This window comes from Mizuhopecten yessoensis, unplaced genomic scaffold, assembly GCF_002113885.1.
Source record: "Mizuhopecten yessoensis strain PY_sf001 unplaced genomic scaffold, ASM211388v2 scaffold8821, whole genome shotgun sequence".
Classification (NCBI taxonomy): domain Eukaryota; kingdom Metazoa; phylum Mollusca; class Bivalvia; order Pectinida; family Pectinidae; genus Mizuhopecten; species Mizuhopecten yessoensis.
In genome coordinates, this window is record NW_018407738.1 from 332,355 (window position 1) to 354,255 (window position 21,901).

At 37.5% G+C, this 21,901-nt stretch overlaps 1 protein-coding gene across 1 annotated transcript; it reads right to left on the minus strand.

The window, feature by feature from the left end:
- Window positions 1-12,476: 12,476 nt before the first annotated feature.
- On the minus strand, window positions 12,477-21,900 carry LOC110456681. Its single transcript, XM_021507556.1, has 4 exons — window positions 21,867-21,900; window positions 18,334-18,917; window positions 15,963-17,648; window positions 12,477-14,627 (listed from the first exon to the last, which is right to left on the minus strand). The coding sequence occupies exons 2-4, from the start codon at window positions 18,778-18,780 to the stop codon at window positions 14,079-14,081; spliced, it is 2,682 nt and encodes an 893-aa protein (XP_021363231.1). The 5' UTR covers window positions 18,781-18,917; window positions 21,867-21,900; the 3' UTR covers window positions 12,477-14,078.
- Between the last annotated feature and the right edge of the window lies 1 nt (window position 21,901).

Sequence of the window (21,901 nt, forward strand, 5' to 3'; positions counted from 1 at the left end):
AGACCCCAGGAACATGACACAGCAAAATGCAAGGGTGTGCAATTTTGATGGTTAAAACTAAGATCTAGAGTTAGTACTGTAGGTTCTATGTTAGGGCTAGTGTAAATTTTCAGTATGAAAATATGGTTTGGGCGAACAGAATTTTCAGAATCTCCTTTGGGCAGCCAGGTGGTCTTAAATACTCAAGTGTTCCCCCTGAACAGTCCCGTGCTTCAGTTCTGATATCAAATGTCAAGAAAATATAAATTACATATTATAAATTTTGGAAATAGCGCATACATGTACTTATACAACATGTGTATTAATATTAATATATACAACATTTGATATAGCGCCCTATCTAGCTAGCATAAGCCACTCTTAAGCACTTTACAGTACATAGATATAGGTGTACTTAAAGTAAACTCGTTTGGATATTTCACTGTACATTTTTTAAATAGGGCCACGAGTCTAACATTATCATGATCTTGAAGTCAGGTACATATTTTTATGTGTTTATCAATTAGAGGGTTGGATGGCTTATTTTCAAATGTAAAGGATTAGTTAATCATGATTATATGGATCATCCATTTATTTGTTATTGCCTCCCACTAATTATGAACAGTTTATTCTGAAATATTCATTATTTAAATGCATGTATAACTCAAGTATTTCATCTCAAAGTTATATGTTATTTCAGTATAATGAAGGCCAAAATGAATCCAAAAAGTGTACATGTCCCCTGTTATATGTCATGTCAAATATTTGTGAGAGAGAAAAACTGAGCATATCTAGATAATCCTTTCACATGCATCATCAACATATTTTCAGTTTGCATTCTCTTAAATACATACGCACAGTCAGTCATATAATACTGGTATTATATAGATATATATAGAGATTTAGATATTATAGCATATGACTGGCATGGTTCACCCGTTGTCAGTATAATGTGACCGGGCGGAATGCTGTTCTGGGGTGCCTTTGGCAAGGTATTTGATTGAGATAGCACTACAAAGTCTGCATCAGATCCGCACTTTCACAAGGAGGCAAGCACACCAACACACCCCGTCTCCAGCATACACACACCCAAACACGCCTACACTACACACATGGAGGCACGTCCTTAAATGACTTAAGCTGTTAACAGGACGTTAAACAAAATTAAACCAAACAATGGTCTAATCATAAGGATCCCTGTACCACTGCCAAAAACTAGAACTACTCATTTCTAAAAATGACAACCAAAAGAAAAGAAATGCAATCAGCAGCAGCTTTTTGAGTGGAAAGATTCTGTGGGCTAAACCGGGAATTAGAAATCTGGACTTCAGATTGTTCCACTGTCACTCTGACTGCCTGGTCAACGGATGTGTCCTGGCCCAACTGTGCTACAGTTATATCCAAAATGAAATGAAGGCAAAATTACTGTATATACTAAAACCAGTGCATTGGGACAGGGATCTCTACAGATATGTAATGATTTGGCTTGTTTTGCGAGTGCTTTAGGTCCTATTAACAGCTATAGTCACTTCAGAATGAGTCAGGTTTCCGTGGTGAAGAAAAACTGGGGTACCCAGAGAAAAAACACCAGCCTGCAGCCAGTATCTGGTAACTTCGCTGCATAGGTCTCGACCCGCAACCCAGTGGTGGAGGATGAGTGTCGTAGACGGTCAGACACCTTAACCACTCGGCCACCCAGACCACATATGTAATGAGCCCTTACAATGAAGGTTAAATATAAATATAATGTAATATCACTTATTCTTAATCATGAGATCTTAGTGAACCAATCATATATGGATCTTTCAGCTTTTAGTGAAGCCAGCTGCTAATCTGCAATCAGGGTGTGCTGAATCAGTGTAGCAAATAATCTGAGCCCAGTGGTTTAAAGCTTGATAAGATTAAGAAATTTGCTTCAAGAAATTTTTTGAAAATATTATTTGTGAATGAACATAAATAAGGTCTAAAGTCAAGGAACAAGAAAGTACTTTCAAAACATATCAAAATTGAAATATTTTCAGTTAGAGGCTTGATCTATAGCAACTTTTGAAGAACTGGGCTACAGTACAGTATGTAAATGTGGGTCCAATTTTGCAGCTTCACAGAATTTTATTTATCACAAAATGTACTGTTGTTATCCAGTGAATATACCCATGTCATATTTTTTTGCATATTAACCCATGTAATGTGACCTATCAGCCCTGTGATTGGTTGTAAGTTTCAATTGTGACGTCACGCCTAGGACAAGTACATGACGTCAGACTTCCGCACTGAAGTAAAATGGCGTCTTTTTTTACATTTCAAGGTTGCGTGAAAATTGTTGGTTAACATGAATGAATGCCACAAATCTTGATTATGTGATAAAAAGGATCTTTCACTCGTTTTCATTTCATATGAAATTTATGAAACTCGTCACAAATTTTTCATTTTAGCTCGCCAAAGGCTCATGAAATAGAATAATTCTGAGACTTGTTTCATAAATCCCGTATGAAATGGAAACTCGTGTAAGATCCTATATGTATAATATTGTAAAAATGCAGTATATGTTGATCCAATTACAAAAGAATGTCTACATTCATTTGCCTACAAAGCTTACATGTTTAGGAGAACTCTTCTGTATTGCATATTGTTTTATGTTCCTATACTGCATTTCATTCTCAGTTGAAAACTTGGCACCATTCTATATAGTAGATTAATTTCATGAAAAATTCTTAATATTTTACCAAGATTTAATAGACAACATTGAAGGAAAAACTAGACACCACAGAATACTGGACATTCTTGAAACTTATCTTGTATACTAGACAACAGGAAAGGGAGAATCCGGAATTTGTCCAGTTAACTAGACAACAGGAAAGGGAGAATTCGGAATTTGTCCAGTTAACTAGACAACAGGAAAGGGAATATCCGGAATTTGTCCAGTTAACTAGACAACAGGAAACAGAGTATCCGGAATTTGTCCAGTAACTAGACAACAGGAAAGGGAGAATCCGAAATTTGTCCAGTTAACTAGACAACAGGAAACGGAGTATCCGGAATTTGTCCAGTTTACTAGACAACAGGAAACACAGTACCCAGTTTCTTGTCAAATATATTTATGTAAATATACCGACAGATGAAAAATAACAGCAAATATATCCAAATTGACTTTCACCCCAAATATTGACATTAATATAGATAGTATTCTTTCTTACATTTCCTATGATACACTTTGTTGATGGTGTTGAGAATCAGTTAACCTGTACAAATACCTTGGTACCTACAAGCTATGTGCTGTGCTCATAAAGCTCCTGTTGTATCAGTATTGTAAGTAATTCTGTCCACCAGTTCTGTATGTTAAATGACTTTGTGTACATGTAACCCTTGTAAATACTAGCTGCAATATACCGCTCGGCTAGAGAGATCTTCTCTTTAGCTTGATCGGTTGAGCGTTAGACTAGTAAGCCAGAGGTCCCGGGTTCGATCCTCAGCGGAGGCAGTGAAATATTTGTTTAAATTTCACGTGCTCTGTTACATTGGCGCCCACGTAGGGACCCGGGTGAATTGACAAAATACTCAGCGCTAGCTATACTTGCGAAGGAATGGCTATGACCGTGACCCCTGGAAGCTCGAGGACGAGTTCTTCCCTGGAGGGGGAGTATGTAACCCTTGTAAATACTAGCTGCAATATACCGCTCGGCTAGAGAGATCTTCTCTTTAGCTTGATCGGTTGAGCGTTAGACTAGTAAGCCAGAGGTCCCGGGTTCGATCCTCAGCGGAGGCAGTGAAATATTTGTTTAAATTTCACGTGCTCTGTTACATTGGCGCCCACGTAGGGACCCGGGTGAATTGACAAAATACTCAGCGCTAGCTATACTTGCGAAGGAATGGCTATGACCGTGACCCCTGGAAGCTCGAGGACGAGTTCTTCCCTGGAGGGGGAGTATGTAAACCTTGTAAATACTAGCTGCAATATACCGCTCGGCTAGAGAGATCTTCTCTTTAGCTCATTCGGTAAAGCGTAAGACTAGTAAGCCAGGGGTCCCGGGTTCGACTCCTAGCGGAGGCATTGAAAAAATAATGACCTCTGTTACATACAATTATCCAACAAGTGGCAATTTTGAGCTCATTTTTTTGTAAAGAAAATCATCTGAAATTATTGGTGATATAAAACATGTATTGCTTTAAAGCTAAAAGGAATTAAAAAAAAATATGTCCAACACACTTTATACTGGCCATTTTGAAGGATGTTACAAATTACTAGACACATTTAGATGTCTATTTTAACATTTATTCATTAATGCATTTATTCAGTTCAGATTTTTCTTGACTGGATAACTGTGTTCAGTTTTCTTGGGATTGTGTTTGTATTTTTTCCTTAACTCTTCTATTTTTAAAATTTCAGTTAAATTTATCGATTATGAAAAAAATTATTTTTATTATTAATATCAATTTCTTTTTCTTAAAACATAAGTTTATTCACACAATGTCACAATCAAGATTTATGTAGAAATGTGTGGATGGCTTCCTCGGGTATAAGAAGACATTTTATGTTCGTAATGTGTCAACACAATTTACTGCTAGAGTTACTTCAATGTATAAATTTCTAACGGATTATGAGGTACCGGTAATATGTCTAGAGGGCTAATTATGAAATAAGGACATCTTGTAAACACTGTTTGTCACTTAAAACACGATCGAAATAATAAGCATTACAAAAACTCGGCATAAAACAATATGTCTTATATATAAAAGAAAGCACTGGTGTGTTGGATTTGTCGGTCTATAACTGGTATAGACGATTAGATGATAACTGTACATGTATTTTAGAATGTTAAGACTGTAGTCTATTTAGACTTGTATGAAGTATTCCCAAACTCATCCGGGTTTGGCAAACAAAATCATCTTCTAATAACTGTATAAAATCTTTTTTTATTGTGTTGTTAATTATAATGTGTGCATGATCAAACTGTTTTGTCCCTTGTCATACCGGCATAGCCTTAAATAAAGGTCATGTATGTTCAATTTTGTTTTTGTTGTGAAATCTCTGTCGGTACTGAGTAAGATATAACAGTGAAATCTCTGTCGGTACTGATTAACAGTACAGTGAAATCTCTGTCGGTACTGAGTAACACAGTACAGTGAAATCTCTGTCGGTACTGAGTAACACAGTACAGTGAAATCTCTGTCCATATACAGGTTGCACTCGACCTTCACAATTTACATTTGCAAACAACAGAAGTCATAAACAAATAAGAAAAAAACAAACCTTTATTGCAATTACATTACATTGAAATAATTCAATCCAAATCAATCAACAGGCGTTCAGATTCAAACGTCTTGCAATGCTACAAGAACAAATATATTTCAGACAATGGATATCTGATTTGTACATGTATTATATTATAAATGCATTTTAAACATTTGTACATGTATTATATTGTAAATGCATTTTAAACATTTGTACATGTATTATATTATAAATGTATTTTAAACATTTGTACATGTATTATATTATAAATGCATTTTAAACATTTGTACATGTATTTTATAATAAATGCATTTTAAACATTTGTACATGTATTATATATTGTAAATGCATTTTAAACATTTGTACATGTATTATATTGTAAATGCATTTTAAACATTTGTACATGTACAAAAAAGTTTACTGGTCATCAAAAAATATAGCAGTACCATCAATGTTCATGAGAATAACATTTAACAGACTTATTCTTCAGATTCTGTTTCTGCAATTCTGTGTTATTCATGAGAATCAATTTTTCATGACTACTTTTTTCAGTCAGTGAATTTCTGAAGAAAAAATTCCATTTTGTGATAAAGTATTTGTGACAATTTAGTCTTCACCTGCATTAATGTGCGACATTAACAGCAGAAAAATCAACTGCTCAAAAGTCATAAGCACATTTGGTGCTAATTCCTATCCAAGCATTTCAATTACATTTTATCATCATGTCCCGTTACAGATGTCGACAATTTTGGCACATTACAAATACTGATCTTCACATCTGATACTTTGTTATTACAGATAGTACACATTTCTATAGTACACATCTCTATAGGAGATAGTACACATCTCTATAGTACACATCTCTATAGGAGATAGTACACATCTCTAAAGTACACATCTCTATAGGAGATAGTACACATCTCTATAGTACACATCTCTATAGGAGATAGTACACATCTCTATAGGAGATAGTACACATCTCTATAGTACACATCTCTATAGGAGATAGTACACATCTCTATAGGAGATAGTACACATCTCTATAGTACACATCTCTATAGGAGATAGTACACATCTCTATAGGAGATAGTACACATCTCTATAGTACACATCTCTATAGGAGATAGTACACATCTCTATAGGAGATAGTACACATCTCTATAGTACACATCTCTATAGGAGATAGTACACGTCTCTATAGGAGATAGTACACATCTCTATAGTACACATCTCTATAGGAGATAGTACACATCTCTATAGGAGATAGTACACATCTCTATAGGAGATAGTACACATCTCTATAGGAGATAGTACACATCTCTATAGGAGATAGTACACATCTCTATAGGAGATAGTACACATCTCTATAGGAGATAGTACACATCTCTATAGGAGATAGTACACATCTCTATAGGAGATAGTACACATCTCTATAGGAGATAGTACACATCTCTATAGGAGATAGTACACATCTCTATAGGAGATAGTACACATCTCTATAGGAGATAGTACACATCTCTATAGGAGATAGTACACATCTCTATAGGAGATAGTACACATCTCTATAGGAGATAGTACACATCTCTATAGGAGATAGTACACATCTCTATAGGAGATAGTACACATCTCTATAGGAGATAGTACACATCTCTATAGGAGATAGTACACATCTCTATAGGAGATAGTACACATCTCTATAGGAGATAGTACACATCTCTATAGGAGATAGTACACATCTCTATAGGAGATAGTACACATCTCTATAGTACACATCTCTATAGGAGATAGTACACATCTCTATAGGAGATAGTACACATCTCTATAGGAGATAGTACACATCTCTATAGGAGATAGTACACATCTCTATAGGAGATAGTACACATCTCTATAGGAGATAGTACACATCTCTATAGGAGATAGTACACATCTCTATAGGAGATAGTACACATCTCTATAGGAGATAGTACACATCTCTATAGGAGATAGTACACATCTCTATAGGAGATAGTACACATCTCTATAGGAGATAGTACACATCTCTATAGGAGATAGTACACATCTCTATAGGAGATAGTACACATCTCTATAGGAGATAGTACACATCTCTATAGGAGATAGTACACATCTCTATAGGAGATAGTACACATCTCTATAGGAGATAGTACACATCTCTATAGGAGATAGTACACATCTCTATAGGAGATAGTACACATCTCTATAGGAGATAGTACACATCTCTATAGGAGATAGTACACATCTCTATAGGAGATAGTACACATCTCTATAGTAGACATCTCTATAGGAGATAGTACACATCTCTATAGGAGATAGTACACATCTCTATAGGAGATAGTACACATCTCTATAGGAGATAGTACACATCTCTATAGGAGATAGTACACATCTCTATAGGAGATAGTACACATCTCTATAGGAGATAGTACACATCTCTATAGGAGATAGTACACATCTCTATAGGAGATAGTACACATCTCTATAGGAGATAGTACACATCTCTATAGGAGATAGTACACATCTCTATAGGAGATAGTACACATCTCTATAGGAGATAGTACACGTCTCTATAGTAGATAGTACACGTCTCTATAGGAGATAGTACACATCTCTATAGGAGATAGTACACATCTCTATAGTAGATAGTACACATCTCTATAAGAGATAGTACACATCTCTATAGGAGATAGTACACACCATAGATCAGTAGTAGACATCTTCCTTTTTCTTACAATCTTAAAACATGAGAAATTTAGGCTCAGATTAAACTTCCAAACACAGTAGTGAAGCAGATGTAAAACCAATCAATCAATCTATCTGATATACTATCTGCTGGATAATCAAACTACTCGGTAGCAAAGCAGATGTTTATAAAACCAATCAATCAATCAATCGATCAAATCTTATATATTCATCCTTTTCTAATCCTTCCATTCCACTCATTTTCGTACCTGTTTTTTATCTGCTGGATAACCGAACTACTCAGAAGTGAAGCAGATGTAAAATCACTCAAACAAAAATAATAAACAAAATTTGTTATGGAACAAAGGACTAGAAAATGTATGGGACTGGAATGTGAAAAGACAATTTTCAAAAAATTTTCAAGTAGAGGTACAATCTCATCCTTGGGTATCTCTATGAAAGGAATACCAATACCATTACCATTTGAATATATCAAACAAAGCATCACAGGTGATACAAATCCCCTCCAATTCACACATTGTGACATATGTAAGAGGAAATGAAGTGATCACTAGAGCATTGACATATTTTTTTCTAAAAATAGTAACAGTGACCTTGACCTTCAATGAAGAAACCCGAAACGTATCCTTGTTCAAGGTATTGTCATACTTAACACTTGTATCAAGTTTCATGATATTCTGTTGAGGAATGAAGTCACTCGAGCGATGACAATTTTTTTCTACTAAAAATAGTAACAGTGACCTTGACTTTCAATGAAGAAACCCGAAACGCACCCTTGTTCAAGGTTTTGTCATACTAAACACTTGTATCAAGTTTCATGAAATTCTGTTGAGGAATGAAGTCATTAGAGCGATGACAAAGAGTGTAACATACGTATGTATGGAGGGAATCCTATATATCTCCTCGAACTTTCGTTACGAGGGGATTTTCACAATTTGATGACAGGATCGCTATAGATGTATTGTAATCATTTGAGTAAATATCTAAACAAAACACCACTTTAACTGACCATAATCTCTTAGAAAACATCCACTTGTAAAATAAAAGAATGGAATATATGCTTAAATAGATATATATTGCTACCCACAGAAACAAAATTAAAATCTGCATAAAAATAATAACAAACCTTTCAAATAAACATAATATATCAAACATCATAATATGATTAGTACTGAACAGCAAATCTGAAACAAAATAAACAAAACATTATATTCTTGAGCAAAATCTTTTTTACAGAATGTATATGGAATAATGGACTGACTGACCGGAATGAACCAAGATATACATTTTTTTAAATGCATAAAATATCAACACTCCCTATAAAGTAAAAAGTGACTTACTTCATTTACAACAATAAATCACATAGAAAGTTTGACAAACAAAGCAAAAAAAAACACTGCATGAATTTTCTTTTAAAACTTCTTTAACACTGTATAAGCCTGTACAAGTTGATATGGTATATAATAATAGTGTCACAATTAAATTATTTTACATGAAATGAAATTTCCAAAAACATATATACATTTATACTATAATGCATCCCTAACCCCGAGTTGGGTTATATCAAAACTGATGGCATTATGATACAATCTAGGTGATAATGTACTGGAATGTACAATTGTGCCAAAATTCAGTATATGTCATGACAACTCCAACAAAAGGTGCTACAAAGACCTATCAGGGGGTTTTTTTCAAATAAATTATATGGAATGATATCTGTTACAAATCTATATATATTTACCTATGTAAAACAAGAGGCCCAGAGGGCCTGTATCGCTCACCTGGATACCTAAGCAATCATGGCAAACTATTCTCCAAATGAGAGCAAGGGAATATGCCAGACCCCAAGGCCAATCCTTGTAGCATAGCTATATTAGATGCCCAGCAATTTTATGTATGGTTATGGGGTGGGGATCTTACCTGTTTCCAAGCTTTGACTCAGAAACTAGGTCCCTAGAGTTGTGGCCAGACCACAGGATCGATTCTAATATCGTTACTGCATTTGTCTCTTTTTGCCAAGCATTTGTATATATAGTTTTGGGGTGGGGATCTCAACCGTTTCAAAGTTATGACCCAGGGGCCAAGTCTGCAAGGGTGGGGCAGACCCTGGGGACATCCTGGAAGCAAATGTGCATTCTTCTCTTTATACTCAGCAATTGTATATATGGTTATATGGTGGGGATCTCACCCATTTCCAAGTAATGCATTTTATTGGCCCCAACCCTTAGCCCGGGGGGTCAGCCCCACCATTTGTACAATTTTTAATCCCCATCGCCTAGGGATGCTTCCAGCCAAATATGGTTGATATCCACTTCTTAGTTCCAGAGAAGAAGTCGCTAAAAGCAGTATAGCCAAATCCCCTTTTTGGCCCTGCCCTTCAGCCCCCTGGGGGGTCAGCCACACCATTTGTACAATTTTAAATCCCTGCCTCCCAGGAATGCTTTTGATAAAATATGATTGATATCCAGTGCACAGTTCTACAGAAGAAGTCGTTTATAGCAATATTATTTACCTATGTAAAACAAGAGGCCCAGAGGGGCTGTATCGCTCACCTGGATACCTAAGCAATCATGGCAAACTATTCTCCAAATGAGAGCAAGGGAATATGCCAGACCCCAAGGCCAATCCTTGTAGCATAGCTATATTAGATGCCCAGCAATTTTATGTATGGTTATGGGGTGGGGATCTTACCTGTTTCCAAGCTTTGACTCAGAAACTAGGTCCCTAGAGTTGTGGCCAGACCACAGGATCGATTCTAATATCGTTACTGCATTTGTCTCTTTTTGCCAAGCATTTGTATATATAGTTTTGGGGTGGGGATCTCAACCGTTTCAAAGTTATGACCCAGGGGCCAAGTCTGCAAGGGTGGGGCAGACCCTGGGGACATCCTGGAAGCAAATGTGCATTCTTCTCTTTATACTCAGCAATTGTATATATGGTTATATGGTGGGGATCTCAACCATTTCCAAGTAATGCATTTTATTGGCCCCAACCCTTAGCCCGGGGGGTCAGCCCCACCATTTGTACAATTTTTAATCACCATCACCCAGGGATGCTTCCAGTCAAATATGGTTGATATCCACTTCTTAGTTCCAGAGAAGAAGTCGCTAAAAGCAGTATAGCCAAATACCCTTTTTGGCCCTGCCCTTCAGCCCCCTGGGGGGTCAGCCACACCATTTGTACAATTTTAAATCCCTGCCTCCCAGGAATGCTTTTGATAAAATATGATTGATATCCAGTGCACAGTTCTACAGAAGAAGTCGTTTATAGCAATATAGCCAAATCGCCCCCTTTTGGCCCGCCACTAAGCCCCCTGGGGAGTCAGCCCCACCATTTGTACAATTTTTAATCACCACCACCTAGGAATGCTTCCAGTCAAATATGGTTGATATCCACTTCTTAGTTTCAGAGAAGAAGTCGCTTAAAGCAATATGGGCAAATTGACCCCTTTTGGCCCCGCCCCTTAGCCCCCTGGGGGGTCAGCCTCACCATTTGTACAATTTTAAATCCCCACCACCTAGGAATGCTTCCAGTCAAATTTAGTTTAATTCCAACCAGTGGTTAAGAAGAAGAAGTCGTTTAAAGAAATTGTTGACGTACGGACATACGTACGGACGGACGGACAACGGACGCCACGGTATGGCATAAGCTCACCTTGGTCCTTCGGACCAGGTGAGCTAATAAAAGAATGATATCTCTCGTTGACTCACTATATATGACAGTGCATCTTGCGCAAGAATAGGTCCTCTACATCAGCGTTCCTTGTCCGTGATGCTCTCAGCTTAATTGCTGCCTTCGGCTGTCTTTAGCCGAGGGGACTATTGGATTTATATAATAGCTATATTTTCAATTATAGTATATCGATTCTACCTTCTTGTAATATGATGTATATGTACATGTAACTGTTCTGTTTCACTGTGTCTTGAAAAAGGAGCGGATCGCTCCGAAAATTTGACAACCTAAACTTGTCCACACTGTTGGAATTACTTCTTTGCCCCATATACTATTTTAAGTAATTCGTATCCTACGGACATACCCCCATTAGGATCCAGTGTAATATGGGATTTTACCGTCTATATAACTTCTTTGACCGATATATTTACCTTTGTATATACATCATACCTTTTAGGTGAGAGACAAAAAATAATAGTAAATGGAATGATTCAAAATCTTCTTGATACAAAAAAGTCCCAAACACGGTTTTTAAACCAAAGATACAAATATCGATTCAATTACATCTAGGAACTTTCACAAAAGACCAAGATTTGTAAAAAATGTATATTATTTGTTATTCACCTGTCAACAAGTTATAACCAACCAGCTAGCACAACAGTTATACAACAAACTTATAAGTTTGTACATGTATACTCTATGTAAGTGTGTATAATCTATGTAAGTTTACTGATCTACATAAAAATAGATGATACCAACAGATCCTGTGTAAGATGAAAAATTACTTAACATAAACAGGATTAAATAACATTTATAATACAAACAATACTTCTACAAAAAGTACATAAATTATAATTATGAATATATGACACTGGAATGTAAATAAAAAGAAAAAACAGTTAATACTCAGATGATTACCCAAAAATGTACTTCATAACCTTTTTAAACAGTTTTAAGTTTATATAATTAGGAGAATACTAATGAAATGATCTAATTAAAATTCTATACGAATTTACTACAACACTCTCTGTCTGCATTGTACAGTATGCTCGAAATTCCAGGGATTTCAAATATGCTCACTTACATCAGTTGTCTGCAACCCAGGAATATGTCATGGCAAAATTGAAGGCAAGAAGGTACATGGTTTCAGGAATTAACAAAAACTAGCCAATTGCTAGGCTGATACCTGTCATTTAAAGATTACAGAGGAGCGGGACCCAATTTCAATTCCTCTTAATTTTACTGTTATGCTACTGCCACATTCTTTTGCTGTATACTGTATTGAAGTTATATTTCACAGGGGTTTTAATTTCCGCTATATTCACACTTTGACTTATATTCGCAAATTCTAAACACCAGCGAAATCATCGAAAATGTTAACCACTTTTCGGACCTTATCACAACCTGCTGAAAATACTTATGATCAAACGCTGTTATGCAAGCTTAAATGAACTCAAATAAGATTATCACCGGATAACCGGGCAGTCCATGTAAAATCAACACTAACATATAAGTGGCCACAACAGGTTTATGTGTACACAGTAGGTGATTAATTGATTACAGTTTACTCCTACAAAGGTACATGTATACACATCTTCTTTTCTTTAAAGTGAAGTCACTGGCGGATGGCGACGCTTGGGGTCAGTATTTTCGAACAGTTTACATGTATTTCCAGGTTTAACCCTTAAATGATGACACTCAAAATACTATGCACGACACATGGGAATCGGTTGCACAGCGAAATTTAACCCCTGGGAATAATTGACCCCGCAAATTTAAAGCGCTATACTACAGTATGAAAGACTCGAACTAGCCTACTTGTGTCGTCCACAGGGTGGCATTTCTACAACCTTTAGATTTTACCATGACGTCTTCCAGGCGTGCAGAGAACTGAGTTGGAGTATGAGTATTGTAGTGATTTAGTATCTATTTTTAATTAAATAACCCATTATAAAGAAAAATATTGGAGTTAATTATTTCGACTTGAGAATAAGTTAGTAGTGTGACCTTAAACATATAACATACAGTAATTAAGAATGTGTACCCTGTACAGAATATTCTTTGTGTAAATCACTAAAATGATTAGTCCACATGTTACCTCAAAGTATTTTATGAGGCTAATGTAGGAAAGTAGAAATCATGATCATGGTCATCCTCGATATCCAGGGGTTACGCTCACTTTTGCTTTCTGCACCCCTGGAATATGTCATAGCAAAATTGAAGGCACGAAGATAGCTGTTTGATTGGTCTCAGGTAAAAAAAAACGTGACCAATCGCCAGGCTGATACCTGTACTTTGAAGATTACATATAAGCGACATCCCGACTTCAAAGCCTGTCAAAGATCATATACCAGGTAACCATAGAGCCATTACAGGAATGATGTCAGAGGACTAAGAACCAAAGGTCTCCGAATGTATACGCAGGCAATAAACTACAGGACACAGAACACATCATATGAAATATTAAAGCTAAGCAGGGTCATACCAGTAACAAAGATATTTTGTATCTCCATGAGATCTCCTCCCTCGGATTAATTTCCACAGCAGCCACCATCAGCTTAACCTCAAACGGCCTCAACGTCCCAACCACTTGTCTGGATGACGTAGTCAGTAAGAGATTCATTGTAATCGCCCGTATTTGGATCTTGAATGCTTGTCTTGGACACAGGTTGAAGGCTTCTAGTACAACCCCATGGTCATTCTCAGTGGTCAGTAACAGAAGACAACTGAACGTTTTGTCCACCATGTCTATTTTTGATTTTGCAAGTACGACTGACTTAGGGATATTATTGGCAGTAAAAGGTTGGCTTGGCATACCTGTTTTAACGTCACATACACAAAGATTGAGGTCAACACCTGGATCAGCACAGGCCTTAAAGCCACTGTAGGGAGAGGTACGGTCAAACTTTGTCAGCGTGAGTGACCCCTGTCTCCCCAGAGAGTACGTCAGTGCAACAAAGAAGACTTCTGTCGGTTGACTCCTGGTCAGTCGGACAGACAGCTCCATGGTAAGGTACATGGTGTGGTTCTGTAATATAATCACAGTAGATATGAAATATGCTACAATTCAGTTTCAGAGCTGATTTTAACAGGTTTTAACCCTTTCACCACTGTAGACCATAATGGACTCTTACATATCAATGCATGGTAGAGTCTACTAAAGTTATATAGGGGTGAAAGGGTTAAGGAAAACAATTTAGAGTTTGTTTTACAAATCAAGAAATGCTCACTAATTATTAGAATATTACAGTCAGGTCTAAAATTTTATTCTTTGTTTCCTTAATTTACAATTTACTTATCACCACTTAGAAAGAAAGGAGATCCAGAATTCTGGACCTCCATGATATGCTTTATAGAACAAGATTTTTTGAATTCTGAAGAACGTTGAAAACATATCATCTGAGGATTGAGAAACTTTGTTTTCACGAGTTAAATTACAGTTGTATATATAAACAAGGTCCTTTGATCCAGCATCATAAAAGAGCAGAACGACTACACTTATTTGGACTGCGGGTGATTACAGAGAAATATCTCTCCTAATACAAATCATGTCACCTATATGTACAAACTCAAATATCAAACATATCACTTAAATTATAGTGAACATTGCATGTGTGGCAGATTTTAATTGTACATAGGATTTCAGGCACTATGTAGCTTTGTGCTAGAGGGAATTTCCTTTTAGCTCAATTGGTAGAGCAGCAGACTGGGACGCTGGAGGTCACAGGTTCGATCCAGATGGAAGCACACTCTCTTTCCTGTTACATATGTAACTTAAATACCAAACATAGCATCTACAACTCAAATACGTGTAAAACCTCCAACCACCTCAAACACTTAATATGTCCCCTACATGAGCACATACAAAACTATTCACCAACAGCCTCAAATATCCATCAGCGATACTCCAAGGGTTACGCTCACTTTCGCTCTCTGCAACCCTGGAATATGTCATAGCAAAATTGAAGACACAAAGATAGCTGTTTGATTGGTCTCGGGTAAAAAAACCTGACCAATCGCCAGGCTGATACCTGTACTTTGAAGATTACAAAGGAGCGACACCTGACTTCAAAGCCTGTCAATGTTTACCGTTACGTGACGGTGAGATTCTTTTAATGAACATCAAAGGATTGAAATAGTCTTCTTATCTCGTCCACCAGGTGGTGTACACTGAGCCTTCAATTTTGCTGTGACATATATTCCAGGGGTGTAGAGAGCGAAAGTGAGCGTAATCCCTGGAGTGTCGAGGATGCAAATATCAAGCAAAACCTACAACTAAAAAATATTAAAAATATTACCTTCACTCTAACACATGAAACAAACAGCCTATAATATGAAAGAAACGGTATCAAAATGTAATTACCTTTCCAAAATTAGTTTTGACATTTCTAAAGCTGTGGAGTACGAGACGTCGACATCGCCCAAATGAAGAGTTGGTATCCGGACTGCCTCTCCTGTACTGGGAGTGGATAACACTGTTCAGCTTACTTAAAGCAAAGTGGGCAAACATGACAAGATGGGAGTCGTTCTTTACGGAATTCTCAAAGCCTTCACAGATACACAGGTTCGGCATGATTCGAGGCATCTGGTCACAGGTCCTAGAAGGTGAAACCCTTGATAATAAACCTTTATCAGGTACCTGAAACTGTTCCTTGATTTTGGGAAAGTAAGACAAAGGAAGAACAGTATTCCTGGCCGTGGACAGGTGTTTTCTCTGTAAAGTTGATGTGTTGGTGAAGAGAGAGGGTTGTCCTATCACTGCTATGTCATATAACATGTGGTGAAGATCTAACAGACTGATCAGTTTGTCCTGGTTAGAAATGAGAGCACTTGTCTGATCCGGACCAAGTTTGTCTCGGACTTTCTCTGGAAGCACCATCATCAGGAAGGGATGGAACATTTCGACACGACCCTCCAAACTAACGTCTAAGAAGTTGCCATATGCATTTCCATGATCCGAAAACAAGATAGTAAGTGTATTGTTCAATGTTGAGGCGAACTTTAGATAACTCGCCAATGATTGGTCAAGCGTTTTGATTCTACGTCCAGTGTCCTCGTGCCCAACATTGGTCTCTAAGAATGAGATGAAACGCTGATCGAGGCTGGCCATGCGAGACTGGTAAAGTTTGAGGTAGTCGAGGGCAAACTGATGCTGAAACTGACCGCCATAACACACCGTGTCTGGTCCATGGAAGTGGTCGTTGACATTATTGACCCGCAGTATTTCACAGCTGGACAGAGTGGTATCCAGGCCGTCAATACCAGCTTTCTTCAGTGCTGCATGTAACCTTTTCCATATTTTTCTACTAGAATGTGACTTATTGTAGGCCCTTAAATCTTTAGATATCCCCCACTCCCATTCCCAGCAAAGGTCTTCCAGCCACAGCGTGTGGTAATCTAGGGCCTTAAAGGGACCAAACAGGGATTCAATGGAAAGGGGTACAGGGGGCATGTCTAAAACACCAAACGGTTTCTCTGAAGGATCAACATAACCAGAAAACAGAGCTTGTAAGGTTTCAAACGTTCTTGATCTCATACTCTGTATGAGTTCAAAGTCTAAAGCCACTGGCCCATGACCATCCTTGACGTTGTCATGGTTGATCGACTCCATGACCTTGATGGTCTCTGGTAAGGTCCTATAGAAGTGATGACGAGACACGGAATCAATAAATATCATGTTGATGTTGAACAATGAATGGTTTTTTGTTTTCTTTTGTCGGACTACTGGAGGTAGAGTCAACAATTGAGACATGTAATACATGGAGTGGATGTCATCGTACATTGGTATTCCCTCGTCTTTGTTGTATTTTCCTATGATGTCATACATGTAATCTTCATACGCTTTCTTCAAACATTTCAGAAAGCAGAAGCCAAAATGCGGTTTTGAGTTTGAAGGGTCCACCATTTTAGCGATGTGCTGCTGGAGAGACAGTTTATCCCGAAAGCGTTTCCATAGTAACTCTCCTGTGTCTGGTTGGATGGTTCCCATGACCACGGGTAGGGCACACAGCTTGATGTCACACTCGACTTTCAGTCTGAGCCCTGAGCCCTGTAACAAAGAATGAAAACATTTACGATAAGGTAATTATTAGTATTTTTCCTAGCTGATTTTTATGATGAGGACCGATAAACCAATCTCAGGATTTAAAAACAACTGTGTACATTTGATAGTTATGATGTTGTACTTGAGCTCATAATGCAATCTTCTCACAAAATTGATGAATAAAACAGCACCCTTACACTACATGACTTGAAAACTGCAGAGGACTAGACCACAAATGAAACCCGACACACTATAGAGAACTCATGTCTCTGGTCATCTACAACTGAAAGAGACAAGTTTTGCATCCAAAGATCTAACAAGCAAATGTTTGTATAACATATACCCAGCTCCAACTTTGATGGAAATGGAGCTAACAGAAAATTCTCAACAAAGAAATCAAGCTAAACTTAAGATGTAGCCAAAGTCAGTTGTAAGTGGAAAAATATATATGCCACAGGGATGTGACCTACATTTGATATATACTTCTCTACTCCCTATGATATATCCGCATAAGACGGCTATTCAGGACATCTAGTATCAAGAACCGTAATGGAGGTAACGTAATGTCCAACGAAGATGTTACACAGACAAGCAGACATATGGACCTACTAAGAGAAATGGGAAAAACACTAAATGTCATTTCCAAACATCCATGTACATGTATGTCTCAGTAGATCACAGAGAAGCTTACCTGTAATGTACATAATGTTGACAGTTTGGAATCACACTGTAGTGTGCGAGATGCCACAAACATCTCCCTGGCTAAGGTACACGAGCCAGCCACAGGGGCTATACGGGAACATGCCACCTTTCCCCTACTTCCGTTTGTGTCTGTCGGGCGTAGGCGTTGGCTCAGATGGGGGATCAGGCATTCTTCTGCCTCTTCAGTAACTGATCCACTATCTTTGTTCAAATCAAACTGATCCACCACTTTACGAATGATACTATTGTGATGCCACGCTGGTTTTTCCATGTTTGGGAAAGACTTGAAAAAATATTCCGAAATGGATTTTGCAACATTTGTTTGAAGAAATATAAAGATCACAACTGTTGCCAAAATGTACTTCAGACATCGTTCCCTCTGTTTTCTTCTCATCATCACTTCAAGTATGTTGGTTACTTTGTCTAGATCAGTCATCAGTCAAGGATACAGCTAGTCAGCATATCTCATCTTGAATGACTTTTGTTTGGTGATGGCGTGTAGCAAACATGGTTAATGTCTGCCATCTTCGAAACCCTGAACCAGCAGCAAGTATTCGGAGCTTCATTTCAAATCTAAAAAAAAAGAGAGAGAAAAATATTTTGAAATCCAATTTTTAGAACAACAAGGCAAAAATCTATAAGCAATCCATAGCTCCAATGATTTTTGGGACATAGATATTTGAGTTTTGGAATTGATACTTTCCCTGTGGAAGCCAACCACATTTTGCAACCTTACTACAATCTCTAAGTATGGGGACTCCCCAACATTTTTTAAATCATGTTGAAGACATGACTGAAAAAAATATCTCAAAGTCACTGGGTCCCCCAACAGTAGAAGGATTGATATAACCATGACAAAACATCTGTAGTTCAACAAGTAGGAAAACAGACATACAAAGACTTACAACTATAGAGAGCTTGACGATTTTCGGTGAAATAGAGGGGATTATTTCTTTATAGATAAAATGTCCTGCCTAAGTACCACTTCACTTCTCTTCACTTAGGGTTTTGCTGTTTGACAGTGGGAGAGGCAAGGGCAACCATTTTGGTCTCAATATCCTAAATAACAGAAGTGCTGAATGGTAAACTCAATCAACAAATTGCTTGGATTTCCCTCGTTTACATTGTTAAATGAAACTGTTGGCTGTGCTCATTTCTCACTGCATACTTGCAACTTGGGAGGGAGACTAAAATTGAGCATTTTCATCCAGTGAATTTGCTCAACTATTCCTATCTATATTCTAACATCTAATGATTTCATCTAAAAGAACAGCTCAAAAGATGCCATTTAAAAGTGTTGTTTTTCCCCTTCGGTGTACATACAGTGTGAACACATTATATTTATACTTTTAATTCTGAACACGCATAATCTCCCCTATGGAAATTTCAAAGAGTTGGCGAGTATGTACTGCTGATGTAAGATTGAACTTGTATCGAGATTTGTTTTCCATGATCGTAAAAAAAAACTATTTTTTTGCAAAATCACCTAATGTCATCTTGGAAAGGAATAACCCCATGTCAGTCAATCAAATGGCATAAATACGGTACTGACCTGTTGTATTATGTAAGTAAAGCCTCATACAGAATAAAAAGACTATGGAAGGCAATCTACAAACAAGAGGCCCAGAGGGGCTGTATCGCTCACCTGGATATCTAAGCAATCATGGCAAAATATTCTCCAAATGAGATCCAAGGGAATATGCCAGACCCAAAGGCCTATCCTTGTAGCATATCTGCATTAGATTTTTTTTATGCCCAGCAATTTTATGTATGGTAATGGTGTGGGGATCTCAACTGTTTCCAAGCTGTGACTCAGAAACTAGGTCCCTAGGGTTGTGACCAGACCCCAGGATCAATTCTAATATCATGACTGTATTTGTCTCTTTTTGCCCAGCATTTGTATATATAGTTTTGAGGTGGGGATCTCAACCGTTTCAAAGTTATGACCCAGGGGCTAAGTAGGCAAGGGTTGGGCAGACCCTGGGGTCAATTCTGATATCATGACTGCATTCGTCTCTTTATGCCCAACAATTGTATATATAGTTTTGGGATGGGGATCTTAACCATTTCGAAGTTATGAACCAGGGGTTAAGTCTCCAAGGGTGGGGCAGTCCCCAAGGCCATCCTGGAAGCATATGTGCATTTATCTCTTTATACTCAGCAATTGTACTTGTATATATGATAATAGGGTGGGGATCTCAACTGTTTCCAATCTGTGACTAAGAAACTTGATTCCTAGGGGTTTGGTCAGACCCAAGGGTCTATTCTAATATCATGACTGCATTCGTCTCTTTATGCCCAGCATTTGTATATATAGTTTTGGTGTTGGGATCTCAACCGTTTTAAAGTTATGGCCTAGGGACTATGTCTCCAAGGGTGAGGCCAGCCACACCATTTGTACAATTTTGAATCCCTGCCTCCCATGAATGCTTTTGATTAAATATGATTGATATCCAGGGCATATTTCTACAGAAGAAGTCGTTTGTAGCAATATAGCCAAACTGAACCCTTTTGGCCCCGCCCCACCATTTGTACAATTTTGAATCCCCACCACCTAGGGATGCTTCCAGTCAAATTTAGATAAATTCCAATCAGTGGTTAAGAAGAAGTTGTTTAAAGAAATTGTTGACAGACGGACAACGGACGCCACAGTATAGCATAAGCTCACCTTGGTCCTTCAGACCACGGTGAGCTAAAAAAGGTAGTTTAACTTTGTTTTGTAAGTCAATGACGGTTTGCCTTTTGTTGTTTATTTGAGTGGATTTAAGTATCCAGCAGATGAATATATGTTTATATATATGTAAAATGACTGGAGTTCAACATGTGACACTCTGTTATCTCAAAATATAGCGACTTTTGGTATGTGTAGATGAAAAGCCAGGAAACTTTGGTATCAAAAAATGAACAAGGGGACATAACTCATTGTATGGTGGAGCACAAGACTAAACTTCAGTATGCTACACTTCACTGTCTTATTGTTCATATTCTGACCAAAATTTGGCAATTATTTGTAAAAAGAATATTTGCATTTCTGTTTTTAGTGTGCCCTACCTGCATGGATTTATATTAATTACCTAGATGCGATAACGTAGCTTCCGACGACGAGATAATGTTTTTGTCTGAGGCGTCCTTGTTTACTATACTACCGTGTCCCTGTGCTTTGACTTGACAGGACTACTGTAGACTATCCTCTCAAGTCAAGGGGGTGGGGTTTATTTTCACTGTCACCTAGCTGCGATAACGTAGGTTTCTGACGTCGAAAGATTGTTTTTATATATTGCGTCCTCATAGGCAGAGGAGGCCGGGTATTAATATTAGCACGGACTTAGATAATCTAAGTCCGTGATATTAGTAATTACCAGATACTACAGGATCATGCACTGTCACCGAAAAATATGGTTTACATTTTGATTATGTAAGTGTCTAAAATTCAATGCACGGTGCAAATGTCAACTTGAATCGTATTTTGCTTTATAGATAATGCAATTCATCTGCTCATTACGAAAATATTTAAAAACGTACGCTGCTCCAGCCAAAGTTCCAGACACGTTTTCGTA

Excerpts from the sequence above, each read along its gene's own strand:
- LOC110456681 (XM_021507556.1), bottom strand. The coding sequence starts at position 18,780 with ATGACTGATCTAGACAAAGTAACCAACATACTTGAAGTGATGATGAGA. Across the intron at positions 17,649-18,333 it reads CAACATTATGTACATTACAG|GGCTCAGGGCTCAGACTGAA; the intron begins GTAAGCTTCTCT and ends TCTTTGTTACAG. Across the intron at positions 14,628-15,962 it reads TCAAAACTAATTTTGGAAAG|AACCACACCATGTACCTTAC; the intron begins GTAATTACATTT and ends ATTATATTACAG.